Below are 19,653 nucleotides of genomic sequence, written 5' to 3' on the forward strand. Positions count from 1 at the left end.
CCCCACGCATCTGCAGAATCAGAGCAGGCGGAAGAGCCTTCTCCTACATCGCAGCAAAGACCTGGAACGAGCTCCCAGTTAACATCAGACGCTCCCCTTCAGGAAGAGCCTCAAGACCAGGCTCTTCGACTGATCCGGATCTGCACCTCCACCCCTCATCCCCTCAGTGCCTTGAGACCCTCAAGGTTGTGTAGCGCGCTCGATAAAACCCTGATTGATTGATTGATATGCACCTCATGCAGCTTTTGAGGCACATTTCTGGACATTTTTGAAAATTCCAAAAAGTAGTAAATTTGCATCCAGCAGATGAACTACATTTTCATTCATCAGTCACATAGATTCTTTCAACTAATTCCACATAAATAAGCAAATCCAATGATGCAGAAACCAACACAAGGACTCCATGCCTGTCCATCATTCTTCACAATCCAGTGAAAATATATCTCTAACTGTACTTTTCTACCAAGGACTCACTCCTCCTCTGTCATGTAAGGCCACATAATGAATCTGAATGTTTATTTAAGTTCTCTTCACACCTGCAGCCTTTAATAATCTACCAGAACTTTGGCTGACTCAGCTGACTGTGACATCACCTGCGACGTCACAGGAAAAGCTTTCCAATAAAGTCTCTGTGCTACATTCCCTGTCCTCACTTGATGCTCACCATGCTAATGTAACTGCTTGCCTTTCATACCTGCCCCTATGAACCATCCTTCCCAGTACCGTTTCCCTTCCTCCAAGGTGCTCCTGTGCTTTCCTCATTGACCCTGCCCTTAGTTAGTTATGTCTGTGCCCATATACCCTGTAATCGGAGTCTGAGAAGAAGGAGCGCTGAGCCAACAGCAAGCTAAGCAAAATGTCTCTCTTCGGGGTCCCCGGAGTTGTTTACGAGACGGGGCTCAGCACCTACCAGGCTGACTACAGACCGCCACCTTCATATTCTAAGGTATGGAAACCACAGATCCAGGAGAAAGTAAGCATTGAGATCTCCAAAGATTCTAATCTACCTACAGATTTATCAAAGTATTGGGGACTGTGGAATGTGTCTCAACCACAAACATGCATTTGAGAAGGAGGGTCTTGTGGTCGTCTTGGAGTTTTCATTGTCTCCTTTGTCAATTCCTATTAAAGACTTCACATGCTACTCTCTTAAGTAAAGGGATTGGACAGCGGTGTCCACCCAATTAGCTAATTATCTGTGACTATAATGAGATATCCTCCTGGGAGATCATACATTTAGGTGGCTTTAACAATTCTTGTTTATGTCTTTCCCTGGACTACGTATTGTACTTCTTGAGATGTGATCCTTGGGATCACGGCAGGGTATTGAGTGGAGCAGGTTTATTAAACAGTTAAGGAGCGGTGTGACACACAGGCACCATTTGAACAGAGTTTACCACTGACCTCTTCTGTACCTGTGGTTATCTGCATCAGTGGTCCTCTAGGGTTGACCTGCAATTGAAAGGAGGTCAAAGAGGGAAAGTGGCCATTTTTAAGTTACTGCTCTAGCAATAGTTGATTGTCATGTTCGACTGGTGAGTTGAAAGCAAAAGAAAGACTGGAGCAGGATGAGGAGCTACATGGGGAGTATCAGGGGGCGGGAATGTGGAGAGTAAAAAGAGAGCATGCAAGAGTGGCAGGCAACTGGACAGGTGGGGGGGGAGCAGGAAAACACATGCCCTCTCAAGGAATGTTAAATTCAATATAATGGAACAGAACTATCAGCTAATCAATGGAAGAATACAACTTAACCAATCAAAACACTGTGATGTCAAAGTACTTCTCGCACACAGGGTGAGGTGGGGCGCAGAGGCCAGAGCGGCTGACTCCTGAGAGCGGGGCTCACGGTTTGATCCCGGCACCAGCGGCAGGTCAGCTCAGTATCATGTGACTCTGGAAAATAGCTCACTTAATCTCCCCGATGTACCCCAGTGCCTTGAAACCCTTAAGGGTGATATGTTCGCACTTTACAAACAGGAATTATTAATATTATTATTGCACAAGAATAGGGACGAGAGTCATCAGATCCGAAAAAGTCACAAGAGAAAGACAACAAAATGATCCAATCATGAAAAAGGGACCATCCTAAAAGCCACTCTACGTATACGCATGTATTAGAAACAATAGGGCTGCCAACAGACAACTAAAGCTGTCTGCAGCCAAAACCTAAATACAGCCCACTACACAACAATTCATTTTAAAGCTCATGTGCCAGAAGAGGTGAAAAACATAATTCCTCCTGTGCCGTGACATGGCCATCAGAATTATGTACTAGACAATTTGTGCCTTTGGCAGGTGCTTCCTGATTACTGTTCCCAGATGTAGCTTGGTAACATCACTTGCTACTGTATTGGGCCTTTTAAAATTAATTGGTCCATACAGGACTTCCTCCCTGGAGCCACAATACAGAGCACTTTCGCATAGGTCAAAGCCTACTGTATACTGAATAGTGCATTAAGACGTTGTGCATGTTACTATGGGTATTCCAGAGGAGAAACTGGAGCTACAATTACTGCCTCAATGTTATCTTGAAGCAGATAAAGTAAGATTGTTGGTATGTCACATTTATCACGTTAATGTTTGGGTGGGTGTACCTCTACTCTATCACTTCCTTACAAAGCCCTAGCATAACATCACATCACCTGAGCACTACATTGCGGATAGCTAAATGCCCTGACCATTACTTGGAATGAGGGAATTAAATATTCTTTGGGCCCTGAGTCAATCAAATTAAATTTAATTAATTTAAAGACAATTTCTAAAATAAAAATAAAATGATCCGGCATATAAACAGCTTTAGTTGTGCCTATAAAGTTTTTGTTAATAACTTCGTCCAGTGGTCACTTACCTCAGAGAGAGAGGAGTAAGATTAATCATTTACCTAGATGACATACTCATTATGTCACAGGACAGATTAGAGGTACACAATCATTTACTTAGGACTATGAATCTTCTGGAGAGTCTGGGTTTCATTATAAATAAGGAGAAGTCGATTCTGACTCCCACTCAAAATGTAGACTTCCTAAGCTTTCAGGTAGATCGGTCCTAACCCACCTGATTTTACCACACAAAAAAGTGGTAAAGATAAAGAAAGACGTGTGGTCAGTCTTATCCAAGGACACGATACTGCTCAGAGACCTTGCAAGGTTTTTGGGACTCCTCTCATCCTCCATCCAGGCCATATCTCCTGGCCCATTGCACTACAGGGGATTACAGAGACTAAAGACCTTAGGTCTAAGGAAAGGGCAATGGTACAAAGACTTGATTCCCCTTTACCAGATGCATGAGACGATTTACCTTGGTGGCCAAACAACCTCGGTGCATGGAACGGCAGGGCCATTTTCGGGAACGTGCCAGACTTTATAATAGAGTCCGATGCAAGCAACACAGGACGGGGAGCCCGCTTAGGAGAAATATAGACAGGGGGAGGATGGTCCCTAGAGGAACAGTGTCTTCATATAAATTGTTTAAAAATGCTGTCGGCCCTGAACTCTGTTATGAGCTTTTAAGGACCTTCTGAAGAATTCAAACACTCTGATTCACTTAGACAATTTCACAGCAGTTTGCTATATAAACAGATTAGGAGGTGCAAGATCCGAGGTACTCTCAGGCTTACCACAACAAATATGGGGGCATATTCTCAAGGACCTATCGCCGAGTTATCAGCACTTTAGCGCAGCAAAAGTGGTGAAAGAATTATCGCCTCATTCTCAAGCTGGTGCAAACTGCCGTTATCGCCAGTTTTCCAGCGATGGCTTCCGCCAAAAAAATAGCCACGGATGAGAGCAACAACTAACGCTAATGAGATGCAGAGTAGGCGTTCCCGTGCCAAAAAACACAAAAACACCACTTTGCGATATTCTCAACGACCAGCCAGATCTGCGATGCGATCCCAAAACAGGCGATAAGGCGCATTAGCAGCAGGGAATGAACACCTGCCTTTTACAGGTGTTAAGCAGGAAGAAGTATGAAGGGGAGCTCAGCCCAGAGCCACATCGGCAGACCTACACATGTCATGGAGCCACCGATCATGCAGCTCGGAGACCAAAGTGGCCCACAACACCCACCGCCACCAGCCCCAGGACCGCCCCCCTGACCCCTCCCTTTCCACCCCCCCCCCCCCCACCCCCCCGGACTACCACAGAGGCAGAGCAGCAGAAGACAGTGGTCCTTTCGAAAACACACCGGCCTCACAGACTTAACGCCAGAGGAAGTCATTGCCCACTACAGGCTCAAAAGGACAACCATCCTCCGCATCCTGACCCACATTGCCCACAGGCTGACGGAAAGCAACACAGTGGACAATGAACCTCCCCCCGCAGACAAAGCTGCTGGCTGTGCTGCACCTGTTGGCCTCTGGTACTTTCCAACCAACAACCGCTAGAGTCGGAGGAGTCTCACAGCCGGACCTATCAAAGTTCATCACAACTGTCTTGGATGCCATCATCAGCTTGGTACTGCGGCACCTTCACTTCCCCCACACTGCGCCAGAACAGCTGGAGACCAAGCAAGGCTTATACGCCATAGCTGGCTTCCCGCACGTGTTGAGGGCAATTGACTGCACACATGCCCTACTTGTGCCCCCTGCCGACACTGCATACAATTACCGCAACAGAAAGCACATGCATTCCGTTAATGTGCATGCAATAGTGGACCACCGGGAATTCTTCGCCAACGTTGTCGCCAACTACCCAGGCAGTGTGCATGATTCCTACATCTTCCGACAGTCCGTCATCAACCAGCGCTTCGAGGATGGCACTTGCTCGTTGGTAAGTACCAAATAAACACACCACACACCTCAACTTCACAACCCTGCAACTCACAACTGTGGGAATGCACACATTACAACATCACATATAACATGCCAAACAACATGCCCACCTACCAGACACGACAACACAAGGAACTGTGGTAACAGGGGCCAGCCATGTAGACACACCATCCACGTCATGGCACCTCTGCCACACAATAGCAGGATGTGGTGAGAGGTGGGAACCAAGTATGTGCGCAGGAGGCAAGTGACCCATGAATCAGAATGAACACAATGCCAAGTGAGGGTGTTTAGCCAAAATATCGAGTTTTAAATTTCGACCTACAATAATATCGTGTTTTTAATATCGTAGGTACAGAATATCGAAGTCAAGAATATCGATGGACAGAATATCGATCCCAAGGTAAGTAATATCGAAGTTAATAATATCGAAGTACTTAATATCGATGTAAGTAATATCGTAAGTAAAAATTTCGATGTCAATAATATCGATATTTATTTAGTGTAATGTCATTTAATATGTATTTTATTTGTATGTTAAAGATTATTGTAATGTATTTTAATACATTTAAAAATAAATGTTTAGAGATTTATAATTATTTTACATTTAATTTAGCGTTTTAGTATCAGAGCGGGTTGTGGGTTTATAGGGGAATAGGGTGGGAAGTAATTTAATTATAATTAATGAATTAATATGTATTGTTTAATTGGTATTTATGATTAATTAATTGGTAATTAATTAATAATTGGTAATTAATTGATTAATTAATTGTTAATTAATTATTAATTGTAAAATTATTTTATTAATTGGTTAATTATATACATTATGATTACTTTATTATTAATATTTATTTATTGTTATTGTTAATTAATTAATTGTTAATTAGTAATTAATTGGTGATTTAAGTTTATAAAGTGATTAATTGATAATTAAATTAATTATGTGAATTTTTATGTGTAGTGAGTTGTGGGTTTATAGGGGAATAGGGTGGGAAGTAATGTAATTATAATTAATGAATTAATATGTATTGTTTAATTGGTATTTATGATTAATTAATTGGTAATCAATTAATAATTGGTAATTAATTTGATTAATAGATTAAATAATTTTTAATTAATTATTAATTGTAAAAATAATTTATTATTTGGTTAATTATATAAATTATAATTAGTTTATTAATAATATTTATTGATTGTTATAGTTAATTAATTAATTGTTAATTAGTAATTAATTGGTGATTTAATTTTATTAAGTGATTAATTGATAATTAAAATTAATTATGTGAATTTTTATGTGTAGTGGGTTGTGGGTTTATAGGGGAATAGGGTTGGATGTAATTAAAATAAAATAAATAATAATATATTTTATTTATTTGTAATTATTATTAATTAATTGTTATTAGTTAGTTAAATATAGTAAATATAAATAATTGATTATTGTATTTTATTTGTTGTTATTGCTAATTAATGTATTGTTAATTAATAATTAATAGGTGAATATTTGTAATTTCGTAGTTAATATGTATTAATTAGTGAATTAATAACTATATTAATTATAAAGAATGTATTATTAATTGTAAATAAGAGATAAATTGATATTTAAATCTATTGTGTATTTTGTATGTGTAGTGTGTTGTGTGTTAAAGGGGGAATAGTGTGGGATGTAATTTAAATTTATTTATTTAAATATTTATTTTACATAATTGGTATTTAATAATAATTATTTTTTTAAAACATTGTTAACATGCAATTTTTTTATAACAAATTATTGAATTGGTTATAATGTTCATAGAATCACTTCGCTATCTAGTGCTTTCCCAACTGTTTTACTATCTGGAGTGGGAATAGTAATTTTTACCCCTACGCTATCCAGCGCTTTCCCTACTGTTGCACTCTCTGGAGTTGGAATAGTAATTTTTACCCCTACGCTATCCAGCGCTTTCCCTACTGTTGCACTCTTTGGAGTTGGAATAGTAATTTTTACCCCTACGCTATCCAACCTTTTCTCTACTGTTGCACTGTCTGGAGTGGGAATAGTGAATTTTACCCTTACGCTATCCAACACTTTCCCTACTATTGCACTCTCTGGAGTTGGAATAGTAATTTTTACCCTTACGCTATCCAACACTTTCCCTACTATTGCACTCTCTGGAGTGGGAATAGTAGATTTTACCCTTACGCTATCCAACACTTTCCCTACTATTGCACTCTCTGGAGTTGGAATAGTAATTTTTACCCCTACGCTATCCAACCTTTTCTCTACTGTTGCACTGTCTGGAGTGGGAATAGTGAATTTTACCCTTACGCCATCCAACGTTTTCTATACTGTTGCACTCTCTGGAGTGGGAATAGTAAATTTTACCCTTACGCTATCCAACACTTTCCCTACTATTGCACTCTCTGGAGTGGGAATAGTAGATTTTACCCTTACGCTATCCAACACTTTCCCTACTATTGCACTCTCTGGAGTTGGAATAGTAATTTTTACCCCTACGCTATCCAACGTTTTCCCTACTGTTGCACTCTTTGGAGTTGGAATAGTTATTTGTACCCCTACGCTATCCAACGTTTTCCCTACTGTTGCTCTGTCTGGAGTGGGAATAGTAATTTTTACCCTTACGCTATCCAACACTTTCCCTACTATTGCACTCTCTGGAGTGGGAATAGTAATTTTTACCATTACGCTATCCAACACTTTCCCTACTATTGCACTCTCTGGAGTTGGAATAGTAATTTTTACCCCTACGCTATCCAACGCTTTCCCTACTGTTGCACTCTTTGGAGTTGGAATAGTAATTTTTACCCCTACGCTATCCAATGTTTTCCCTACTGTTGCACTCTCGGGAGTTGGAATAGTTATTTTTACCCCTACGCTATCCAACATTTTCCTTACTGTTGTTTTTTTTGAAGTTGGACTAGTAGTTTTATTGTGTCTGATATTAAATATGTTTTGTAATATTTTAGCTATTGTAATATATAATTAATAATAAAAATTATTCAAATTAAAATTATTGATTATTATTTGCTATATGTAATTATTTAATATTTATTAATGTTATTGTTTTATGTGTATAGATATATTGGTAATTTAAATAAATATTTAATAATTTATATGTTACAGAAATTATTATTAAAAGTAATTATTAAGTAAGTGTATATATTATATATTATATATATATGTTTCATTAAAGTTTCATTTAATTATATATATTTATTATACATTTTACATATTATACAATATATTTAATTATGTTTCTTTGATTTATAAGTATTATTTGGTTTATTTTACATATATTTTTAAACTAAAAAAAACCGATATTTTTGAATTACGATATTTTTGACATCGATATTAAATTATCGATATTTTTGTACTTACCATGTTGTAGATAGGATGTCGATATTCTTGACCACGATATTTTTGTTGCGATATTTTTGTAGGTCAAATTTTTGTCTTTCGAAATTATGTCATACAATCCAAGTGAGCTGGTGATGTGCTGGACAGACTCAATTATGCAGAGCACAGACATGTCCATGTGGACATATACTGCTGGTGTTTGTCGTGTGGTGGCCGAAACCATGTTACCTCAGGCAGTGGGGTAGACCTTGGGCATGTAGCTATGTCGTCCCCTCCTGTAAGCGGAGTGCGCTGGGCCATCGTAGGAGTGGAAATTAATAGCCCGGGGCTCAGGGCGTGATTCACTTCCGTGATGGCCACCAAAGCATCTACTTCTTGTGTCTCTGTGTCCGCAATATCCTCACCATAGGCCTACACGCACTTGTCCCACTACCTTCAACGGGCAATATCACAGTGTTGTTGTCAGGCTTGTGGACATGCGAAGACAGTCATGACAATGGTGTGTCTTAGTGATGCAACCGCGCTGCGCACACAAGTAAATAGGCTCAGGGGGACTGAGGAGCAGCTGTGAGGCAACTTGATACACATGGATGCCGTTCATTTGCCACATGCAAGACATGTCAAACATGAATCCCAAAGTCCCACACATCACACACCAATATACTAACAGGCCTGCCAACACAGAATGCAGAACCACCGATTGACACATCTCTCTCCCCTGTCACAGGTGATCAAGGATATGCACTCTGCCTGTGGATGATGACACCCCTCCGAGCCCCGAACACCCAGGCCCAGAGGCAGTACAATGCGGCCCACAAAAGCACCAGGGGCATTGTGGAGCGCTCATTTGGCGGGTTGAAGTCACGTTTCAGGTGCCTAGACATCACAGGTGGAAGACTCCTTTACAGGCCGCAAATAGTGTGCAAGATGATCATTTCATGTTGTGTGTTGCACAATGCCCCATGGATCAATGTGCCAGATGCACCGGACGATGATGATGAGGATGAGGCAGGTGGACCACACCCCAGTGCAGTTGCAGCAGGAATAGCCCGAAGGGACACTATCATTAACAATTTCTTCACATGAGCACATCACATTGGGACTGTCCTTAGCAATCATGGAACAGGACAAAATGACAACAGGCACAGCATGTGCAAATAAATTCATTCCAAGACATACTCCCGGTGTGACTCCTCTGCATTAGCACATCACTCATTTAGTGCTGACAATGTCACCAATGGCAATTAGATGGTGGCAGTGTCACCTCTGTTATCAGGATCCTTTTTTCCTGCGGACTGTACTGCGTCTTCCTCTTCTTCTTCTCCTTGCTCTTCCCTGACACAGGGGTCCCAGGCAGGTCCTCCGTGGGGCTTGTGGGGTTCTGGTTGTCCTCTGTACTTGCTCCAACTACCTCCATTGTGCTTCACAATTGTTTTGGTTTTGTTTGTGTTTTTTGTTGCCGCTTTTATACAGATTTTTGTAGCCTGACTTGTGGGACTTGCAGGCGTGATGCTGCTTATCGCTGATTTTTTTATCGCAGTTGGGCCCAACGCAACTTCAGGTTCGTGTTTGGATTTGTATCGTGATGTTGTCGCGTACATTTGACGCGTTATGGGGACACTATCGCATGTTACCGCCATGTTGAGAATGTGACGTTGACACTGAGTTATTTTCCCACGATAGACGGCGATTTGTGAAATTGCGTTAACCTATTTTGGCGATGATTATTGCACGTTCTTGAGAATATCCCCCACGGTATTTTTGTTGGGAACACAAGATTATCCTAAGAGCAGAATTTATTCCAGGTAAACAAAATGTAAGAGCAAACTGGAACTAAAGATTCCTGAGGGATTCCAGCGATTGGAAGTTACATCCAGAAGTCTTCGCTCTGATTCAGGACCTATGGGGCCCAATCCAGATAGATCACTTTGTGAGCAGATTACACTTTCAGGTTCCAACCTACTTCAGCTGGAAACCAGACCCAGAGGCTGCAGCGATAGATGATTTTCTTCAACCTTGGGCCAGGAACATAGCCTATGCATTTCCCACTTTCTCGTTAGTCAAGAGAGTCCTGTGGAAGGTGAGAGTAGAGTCTAGCAGTATCATCCTTGTGATCCAGAAATCCCAGGTGTGGTTACCGGGAGTAATGAAACTGGCTATAGATATTCTTCATCTAGTTCTAGCATCCCTGGGCCTGCTTCAGGACCCAAAGGGAGAGGAACACCCTTTTGTTTTAGAAGGGAAAATGAACCTTCTTGTTTGGAGGATTTCAAGGGACCCAATAAATATTCAGAACTTTCATCAGAAGCTAAGAATTTATTGGATGAGTCCTGGGCTCCAGAAACCTGGAAAAGATATAAGGGTGTGTGGAAAAAGTGGTGCAGTTGGTGTCTGGAGTGGAGTTTGGATCCCGTGGAGGTCCCTGTTCAGCAGATAGCAAACTATTTAGCAACCCTTTTTAACTCTGGTCTCTCTTATAGGACCATAAACTGTTACAGATCTGCAATTTCATCTGGGCATGCTTTAGTGAATAATCTAGCAATAGGTAGTAACTCTCTTATCAAACAAGTAATGAAAGGAGTTGGACTCAAAATACAGGTCTGGTTTTACTAACCAATCTCCTGACTGTAGGACATCTCTCAAAAAGTGAATGCCTTCCATTTTGAAAAGCCTGTAAGTTAAGAATCTGTTCAGGTATCTCAGATTTATGACTGGTCGCCACCCCTTGTCCTTTTTCTTTACCAGGAATATTGTACTTACGAAACCTTGTGTAGTGTCTTGGTTGCCTACTATTGTTAGAGCTCCTTTGCTTAACATCTGAGTTACATCTATGTCTATAAGGGTAATCTTCTCCTCTTCTAAGCGTAATTGCTTCGGCTCCCTGGCTTGATGGGGTGTTTGCCTAAAATCTATTTTGAAGCCGGTAACTGTTTCTAAGAACCAAGGGTCGTGAGATATAATTTCCCAATTGTGGGCAAAGAGTCTTCGTCTGCCCCCTACTTTAAAGTTGAAAAAGAGGAGGTGCTCACCTTTATAACCTTGAGTAGAGTATCTTGTTCTTCCTCCACAGTTTCTTGGGATCCTGCCCTTCTGAGGGTAGAAGTTTGAATTCTGGCAGAAACCACTCCAATAGGACTGGGGGTTTCTGTATTCTTGCTGATGAAACTGGGACCTGAAGGATCCAAGGCTGGCCGGTGTTCCCTTCTGTCAGACCTTCCAAAAAGTGAGTGTGAGCCAAAAACCTTACACATATCTGCGCTTTGCTGAAAGCAGTGAAGGTCGAAACATATTTACCCAATGCCTTAATGAAGTTTTCTCCATACAGGAGCCCAGTAGTATGGTTAGTATCTTCCTTAGAAGCTAGATCTGTCTTCTATTCATTTTTCAACGACTGTGAAAAATTGTGTGTGGTAAGATACATAAAATTTTATGATGACAAGATTGCACAATTTAGAAAGAATGGAGTTGATCAACTGCTTTTATCTTATGTTAAACCCCATAAACCAGTCTCTTCAGCAACTTTAGCTAGATGGATTCGTACCATAATGAGTGAAGCTGGCATAGACCTGTCAAGATTTGGGGCCCACTCATCTAGAGGGGCAATGTCTAGTAAGGTTTTCTGGTCAGTAGGATCTCTTTCGGAGATTCTTAGAGCAGGTGATTGTTCTAACACCAACACCTTTGCAAAATTTTATTCAAGAACAATAGAGCATGTTAGCAGTGTAGCTCTCAGCAGCTTCGAGCATACATAATGGTAGCCTCCGGTCTTGTAATGAAATGACGATTCTCCAATTATTATGCAGAGAGAATCTTGATCTCATTAAAGACAAACGGAGGCTAACATACTGGGGGTTTCTGTATTCTTGTTGGTAGAATTGGGAGCTGAAGGATCCACGGCTGGCAGGTGGTCCCCTTCTGTCAGCTCTTCCAAAAAGTGAGCGTGAGCCAAAAACCTTATGCATATTGAACCTCGCTTTGCTGAAGGCAGTGAAGGTTGAAACATATGTACCCAATGTTTTAATGAAGTTTTCTCCAAACAGGAGCCCATTAGTGTGATTAGTTTCTTCCTTTGAAGCTAGGTCTACCAGCTTGGGATCTCTTCTCATCAAGACGGCTTTACGTCTTTCCATAATGAGGTTGGCATTTGCATTACCGAGCATGCATAAGGCTCTCTCTGCCCAACCTCTTAGTAGCTCAATGTTAACAGGTATATGTTTTCTCCTGGCATCTTCTGACATATCCAAGATGCGTGTAAGGGGACCTAGAATACCCAAGAGTTTATTTTGAGATTGTTTCAGGCATCTCCTAGGATCTTTGCAAATCTGAATAAGAAGCTTATAATCTCGGGGTCCAAGTTGGTTGTGGTGCACACCTTGTCCTCTGTGGAGGGTCAAGGACATTCGCTTCTAAGGAGATTGCGTGTGTCCCTATCAAGGGGTTTCTAGACCCAAAGGCTTAAGAAGTTAAAGACGTGTTCGAACGACCACCAATCTGCACTGCGTGGGTGTTTTAATAGTGATGGGATTAAACATCACGTCCCCAAAAGGGGTCCTCAATTCCCTGGGAAGCAGATGGTTGGTCCTTGTCATCATCCAAATCTTCTAGCAGATCAAATTTTTCTTCTGGATCAAAAATACATTCATCCAAGTCATTATCAATGGTGATATCTGCTGATGACAATGTATTTTCCTGATCTATTGTGCCCATAAATTCACTTGTTCTTACTGTGCCGCCATGGGCAACCTTTCTTTGTGCCCCGTTAAGGTGACCATGCTCTCTTGTGCTGCAGCGTGCCCTTGAATCTATTTTAGCGCGAGGGCTGCCAGTAATATAATTTGGTTCATGAGCTTTAATTAGGTGTTTGCTTTTATGAGCAACTTTTCCCCTTTTTTTAGGGAGGCAGGTGGGAGAGGGAAAAAAAATTATCCTCCGAGGGTGATCCCCTCTTCCTTTTGGACAAGGCAGAGTCTACTGCCTCTTTAAGGGAGGCTTTAAGCTCCTCTTTAAAAAAAATGTTTTATGTTGTCCCCCAATAGGCCTGGTTCTCCCTGATTCTGGGAGTTATTCATCTCCATTTATTTATTTGGACTATTAAATAGTGTTATATTAAATGTATTATGGCTAGAAGGCCTTAAGCAGCTTGTTTTTAGGTCTTGTGCCTAGCGTTGCAGTGCGCTACACTGCTCGCACAGCGCGAGACCTCTTGTATGGGGTTTAGAAAGCTACCCATACGCTCGTGCGTGTGGATTTGCTTTCCCCGTCTGGCATTGGCTTGCGCGTGCTTTTAAAAAAAAAAAAATGGCACGCGATTGGGCAAAGGCGGGACAATGTGGCCAGCACGCGCAGCAGCGTGCGTTCGCCTTGCTGTCGCTGCCGCGCTCCCTCCACCCACCGCTCCTCTGTGGTGCGCACCACTAGTTGTGATCGCTTTCAGTGCCGCTTGTTTTCTTTACTTTTGGTATAATTACTGCACCCGCGCTTTACTTTTGATGTTATAAGTAAAGCGCGGGTGGCGCGATTATAACAAAATTAAAGAAATAGAAAAAAACATCTATTTTTTTACTTTTGCTATAATCGCGGCACCCACTCTTTACTTTTAACATTAAAAGTAAAGCGCGGGTGCCGCAATTATACCAAAAGTAAACAAAAATAGATTTTTTTTCTATTTCTTTACTTTTGGTATAACCGCGGCACCCGCGCTTTACTTTTAACATTAAAAGTAAAGCGTCGGTGCCGCGATCCTTGTTAGGAATGGGGCGATCACATGATTTATCCAGACTCAATGGGCGTTGAGCCAAGCCTGAGATGTACGCCTGGTTGCCCAGCTCTAGCCGCAGGCCACCTCTGCTCCCCTTCATCACAGACCCTGGCTCCAGCGGTGTTACATGTTGATGGGTATTCCTGCCACCTGCTGACCACGTCTCATTCCCAGCACAACCAGGCTGGAGGAGGCATCGCCATCGTCCACAAGAACACCATCCGCATCACGACCAACACCGACGACACCCTCACTGCCGCCGAACACCTGCACTTCCAGATCCACACCGACCCCAAGACCACCCTCAGAGGCACCCTCATCTACAGACCCCCGGGACCGCGCACACAATTCAGCGAAGACATCGCCGACTTCATCAGCCCCCACGCCCTCCCCTCCGCTGACTACATCCTCCTCGGGGACCTCAACTTTCACCTGGAGAACAACAATGACCGCAACACCACCACCCTGCTGGACAACCTCGACAACCTCGGTCTCAAGCAGCTGGTGACCTCCCCCACCCACCACGCCGGACACACACTCGACCCCATCTTCTCATCCAGCAAGCACATCACCTTCAGCCACGCCACCGGACTCCACTGGACAGACCACAGCTGCGTCCACTTCAGCTTCAAAAAGAACACGATCCACCACCACCAGCAACAGGTCGCATGTAGAAACTGGAACAAGATCACAGCCGACCAGCTCGCCGCAGCCCTGAGCCAAGACCCCCCCGCCAGCTCTGCGAACCCCAGCCAGGCCGCCAACAACCTCGCGAAATGGATCAGCAACTGCGCAGACGACCTCGCCCCACTGAGGACCCCGCCCAGCAGACCTGGCAGTAAGAAAGCACCTTGGTTCACCGACGAACTCAAGAGCTCCAGGAAGAACTGCCGTGCCCTCGAGCGAGCCTGGCGCAGAGACCCCACACCAGACAACATGACCACCCTCAAGCTCGCAACCCGAAAACACCACCAACTGATCCATACCACCAAGAAAACCGCATTCAAGGAACGACTGGACAACAACGCACACAACAGCAAGGAACTCTTCAACATCGTCAAAGAGCTCTCCAATCCCAACGCCGGAAACAATGACATCACCCCATCACAAGACCTCTGCAACTCCCTCGCCTCCTACTTCCACAACAAGATCGCAGACATACACAACAGCTTCAGCACACAACCGACGCACCCTATAACCACACCAACGACCCCCACCACCACCCTCTGCGCCTGGACCCCGATCACCCCCGAAGACACCATCCGCACGATGAACTCCACTCCGGATCCCCAACCGACCCCTGCCCTCACCACGTCTTCAACAAGGCAGACGCCGTCATCGCTCCCCACCTGCGGGGCATCATCAACACCTCCTTCGACACCGCTACCTTCCCAGAGAGCTGGAAGCACGCCGAACTCAGCGCTCTACTGAAGAAACCATCAGCGGACCCCACCGAACTCAAAAACTACCGCCCCATCTCGCTCCTCCCATTCCCGGCCAAAGTCATCGAGAAGTCAGTCAACAAGCAGCTGGCCGCCTTCCTCGAGACGAACGGATCCCTCGACCTCTCGCAGTCCGGCTTCCGGGCCAACCACAGCACCGAGACCGCCCTCATCGCAGCCACCGATGACATCCGAGCCCTGCTCGACAACGGGGAAACTGCGGCCCTCATCCTCCTGGACCTCTCCGCGGCATTCGACTCTGTCTGCCACCGCACCCTAGTGCAGCGCCTCAGCAACGTGGGAATCCAAGGAAAGGCACTAGAATGGATCATCTCCTTCCTCGCCGGAAGGACACAGAGAGTCCGCCTCCCCCCATTCAGATCAGAAGCCACCGAAGTCATCTGCGGCGTTCCTCAAGGCTCCTCGCTCAGCCCCACCCTCTTCAACGTCTACATGAGCCCCCTCGCGGCCATCGCACGCCAACACAACCTCAACATCATCTCCTACGCCGACGACACCCAGCTGATCCTCTCCCTCACCAACGACCCCGCCACCGCCAGAGCCAACCTACACGAAGGGATGACAGACGTAGCCGAGTGGATGTTGAACAGCCGCCTGAAACTGAACTCAGACAAGACGGAAGTCCTCATCCTGGGCTCTTCACCCTCCGCCTGGGACGACTCCTGGTGACCCACCACCCTGGGCAGCGCACCCAAACCCACAGACCACGCATGCAACCTGGGCTTCATCCTGGACTCTTCCCTTTCCATGAACAGACAAGTCAACGCCGTCTCCTCGTCATGCTTCAACATCCTGCGCATGCTACGTAAGATCTTCCGGTGGATCCCCACCGAGACCAGGAAGACGGTCACCCAGGCCCTCGTCACCAGCCGACTGGACTACGGCAACTCCCTCTACGCCGGAACCACCACCAAACTCCAGAGGAGACTCCAGCGGATCCAGAACGCCTCAGCAAGACTCATCCTCGACATCCCCCGACGCAGCCACATCTCCGGACACCTGAGAGACCTGCACTGGCTCCCGATCAACAAAAGAATCACCTTCCGTCTCCTCACCCACACACACAAAGCCCTACACAACCAAGGCCCAAGATACCTCAACAGCCGCCTCAACTTCTACACTCCCACACACCAGCTTCGATCGACTAACCACGCCCTCTCCGCCGTCCCCCGCATCCGAAGAGCCACCACTGGAGGAAGGTCCTTCTCCTACCTGGCCGCCAAGACCTGGAACTCCCTCCCGACCCACCTCCGCCTGACCCAAGACCACCTCGCCTTCAGGAAGCAGCTCAAGACCTGGCTGTTCGAGCAGTAGCGGACCCCCCCTCCCCAAGCGCCTTGAGACCCTCCGGGTGAGTAGTGCGCTATATAAATGCTCTGATTGATTGATTGATTGATTGAGCACTGCCCCCAAGGAATGAGGCAGGCATTCATCTTCGTTACCGGTTGTACCCCCTTCCACACCCCCACCCCTCGGCCCAAATGCTCTAATAGCAAACCAGGCCCTGCGACCCCCTCACCCAGCCTCCTAGAAACATCTGTCTGGTTAGACAGAGCCCTACGCACTGCCCCTGAAGTCTGTGCCGCTTCCGTGACGTCCGCCCTTTCCACCATCTTAATGAACGCCCAGCTTTCTATTTCCTGGCACTTTGGTTGCACAGGGAGTCTTCGCGTCGAAGCCAAGCCCCCTCAGAAGTGCGGCGCATTACTGGGAGCCGGGGTGGGTGAAATATAGCAAAACCGTTACTGGGCGCCACGGCAGGTGGGGCAGGCAGCCGGCCCCAGTGTAACAGACTAACAGTTGATACAGTTTACACTGTATTTTCTTTTTTGTGTGCAGGGTTTATATAGCGCAAACTCTAACCCAAAGTTACTGGAGCCTTTTCATGAGCATGAGTTACACACAAGGACACATTCATTTTTAGGTCTCGTCTACTTACGAAATATGGTCAGTAAAGGACACGCGCTATGCAATAAAATAGGTGTTGCTTTTGGTATTGTAAATAACAATGGCTTTAAATTTTTTTAAAGGCATTGCCATTTACAGTGTCAATAGCTCCAAAATTCGCCGTTGCGAGACCTTTAGCATTGTAAATGCTTGTTTTTAAAAGGGTGGGAAAGCTATTGTAATTTTGTAATGGATCCAGGAAATAATCAGTAAGACAGTACCGGAAATGTCCAGAAGGTGGTGCAGTGAAACCAAAAAGGCTTAAATAAGAGCCTAAGAGGAAGCCAATCGCTTCTGGTGTCAGTTTCTTCCAGCGGGGCCGTTACAGCTCGGTGAAAGCTGTTGCCGAGGCTATGCCGGAGAAGGGGGGCGTCAGCAGAAAGGAAGGACTTCCTCCACTGATGTCCGACGGCAACTCCGTGTGAGTCAGACCTTGGCCTGAAGATTCCACGGGCCATATCATCAAGGAACAGTGGTAACATTATTGCCGCTTTAGCGGCAGGAAACTGCCACTAAAGCGGCGATAATGGGCTTGATTATATGCCCTTATGAATTCCCATAGAAGCCCAGGTTCTGGTGTGAGTTTCCTGCCGCTAAAGCGGCGATAATGTTATCACCGTTCCATGATAATATGGCCCCACATGCTTTGCCAGGAGAGCGGGTGCGTTGCAGGCTGGTAAGTTATTTGAATAAAAATGACTGTGTTTGTGGAAAAAAGACGAGGTGAGGCATCTATGTAGTCACGCCTCACCTCGCAACAGGGATAATTGCTCAGTTAGGAGCATTGACAAAATACGGGAGCATTGGCAAGATACAGGGAACAACAACATTGGTTAACCCTGAAGGGTACTTTAAATTGTCAAAACGCGTTAAAGCCAACCATAAATTGGAAGGCTGGGAATGAAAAGAGCAACAAACCTGTAATTCGTAAGAAGCCTGTATAAGACTGTGATAAACCTATAAACAAAGCGGTTGAAAAGACATTTCCAATAATAAAAAAATATAGAGATTACGAATAGTCACACAGTATGAACAAATAATAAGCGATACCTGTGCTCATCTGTACGTTACTGATAGCATAACAGCATTAATTAAAGAGAGTAAGGAAGTCAACAGAATGGTATACTTATCTTGTTGTGAGCAGCTAACAAAAGAGGAAGATAGCCCTGTGCACTGGTTAGTTATACTTCTTCACGAACATTATATATGTTTATGATGTATCAATGTTCTTTAAAGGGCCGCATGTTGGGGCAGCAAATAAAAGTATATGCATAATGGTAGCCTCCGGTCTTGTTATGAAATCAGGCATGGCGAGTGATGGCACACTGCCTGGTCATGCTACACACTGCCTAGTCCATGCGAGGAATTGGTGGGTATGGGGAGAAAAGGAGGCCTTCTCCAACCACCACTTACCGCCCCCCTTGGTGTGCAAGCAGGCACTTAGTATCAACACCAGCTGCAGCCCAATTGGCTGGCTAAGTTGTAATATATGCAAGGACATCATCGTGGGCATAGGGCCCACACCTCCAGCCACATGTTAATGAATGGGCTCAGCTAAAATGGCCGCCCAAATCTCAAAATAGAGACCCACAGACACTGCTGGGACCTTCAGCAGGTGCATGGATCTTGCTCCACATGTAGCTGCGCAGACTACTCTCAGCCAGGAGCACTGGGTCATGTAGGCTAGGCCATTAGTTCCACCATGGTCGGTCTCTTCAGGAACAGAGCACTTAAGCTGCGCATCTACAGTTTAGAACTGACAGTCAGTGCCTGTCCATGGCTGCGTCACCTCACCTTCTGTTTACCATGTCGTGCACCTTACGCGCAAGCATTTGCTCACGTTTGCTTCCTTTAGCTTGCTGCCTGCAGCCTCAGGCAGGCTCTAGTGCGATAGGCATTAGCAGGCAGAAGGGCTTCCCTTCCTCCACCCTATTCAAGGTCGGTTTCTACCCTGCCTGCCCTGCTTTAGCTCCCTGCTTTACAATGGCGCTGTTGCTTTACCAACCTGTGTCCAAGGCACTCAGCCGCTGCCTATGGCATGCGTCTTGTGAACACGTGGTGAATGGGGGCAAACCTGTGGAAGAGACCCACCCCGGGCAGCGTGAGGGTATTACGTGGAAATTGAGGAAGATCATTGAATAAAAATGGATACCTGTCAACCTGTTACTCTACAACATATTCATCAAGTGAAGGCTATTTAAATGGAAAAATCAAGAAGTGCGTGCCTTAGGGAGTCAGAAGACCCACTGTGTAAGAGAGGATAAGAACCAGATCACTGCAGAATACTCCTGACTTGATGCACTTGATGACTCCTCTTGATTCCCCACCACAGTGCTTTCTACCCTCTCTACGCCAACAC

At 44.8% G+C, this 19,653-nt stretch overlaps 1 protein-coding gene across 9 annotated transcripts in view; it reads left to right on the top strand.

The window, feature by feature from the left end:
- Nucleotides 1-653: 653 nt before the first annotated feature.
- The window catches only part of LOC146863858 (uncharacterized), a 343,419-nt gene continuing 324,419 nt past the window's right edge, over nt 654-19,653 (top strand). For 8 of the 9 annotated variants that reach the window (XR_014976576.1, XR_014976580.1, XR_014976577.1 and 5 more), the window contains exon 1: nt 654-946. Coding sequence is in view for 3 of the 9 variants with exons in the window: in XM_085640690.1 (XP_085496816.1) it covers nt 857-946 (90 nt within the window). In the remaining 6 variants the exon portion in view is untranslated. Of the gene's footprint in view, nt 947-11,196; nt 11,350-19,653 lie in introns of all 9 variants that reach the window. The other variant, XM_085640693.1, reaches the window with a different exon arrangement.

Source organism: Triturus cristatus, chromosome 2_1, assembly GCF_964204655.1.
Source record: "Triturus cristatus chromosome 2_1, aTriCri1.1, whole genome shotgun sequence".
In the NCBI taxonomy this organism is placed as follows: domain Eukaryota; kingdom Metazoa; phylum Chordata; class Amphibia; order Caudata; family Salamandridae; genus Triturus; species Triturus cristatus.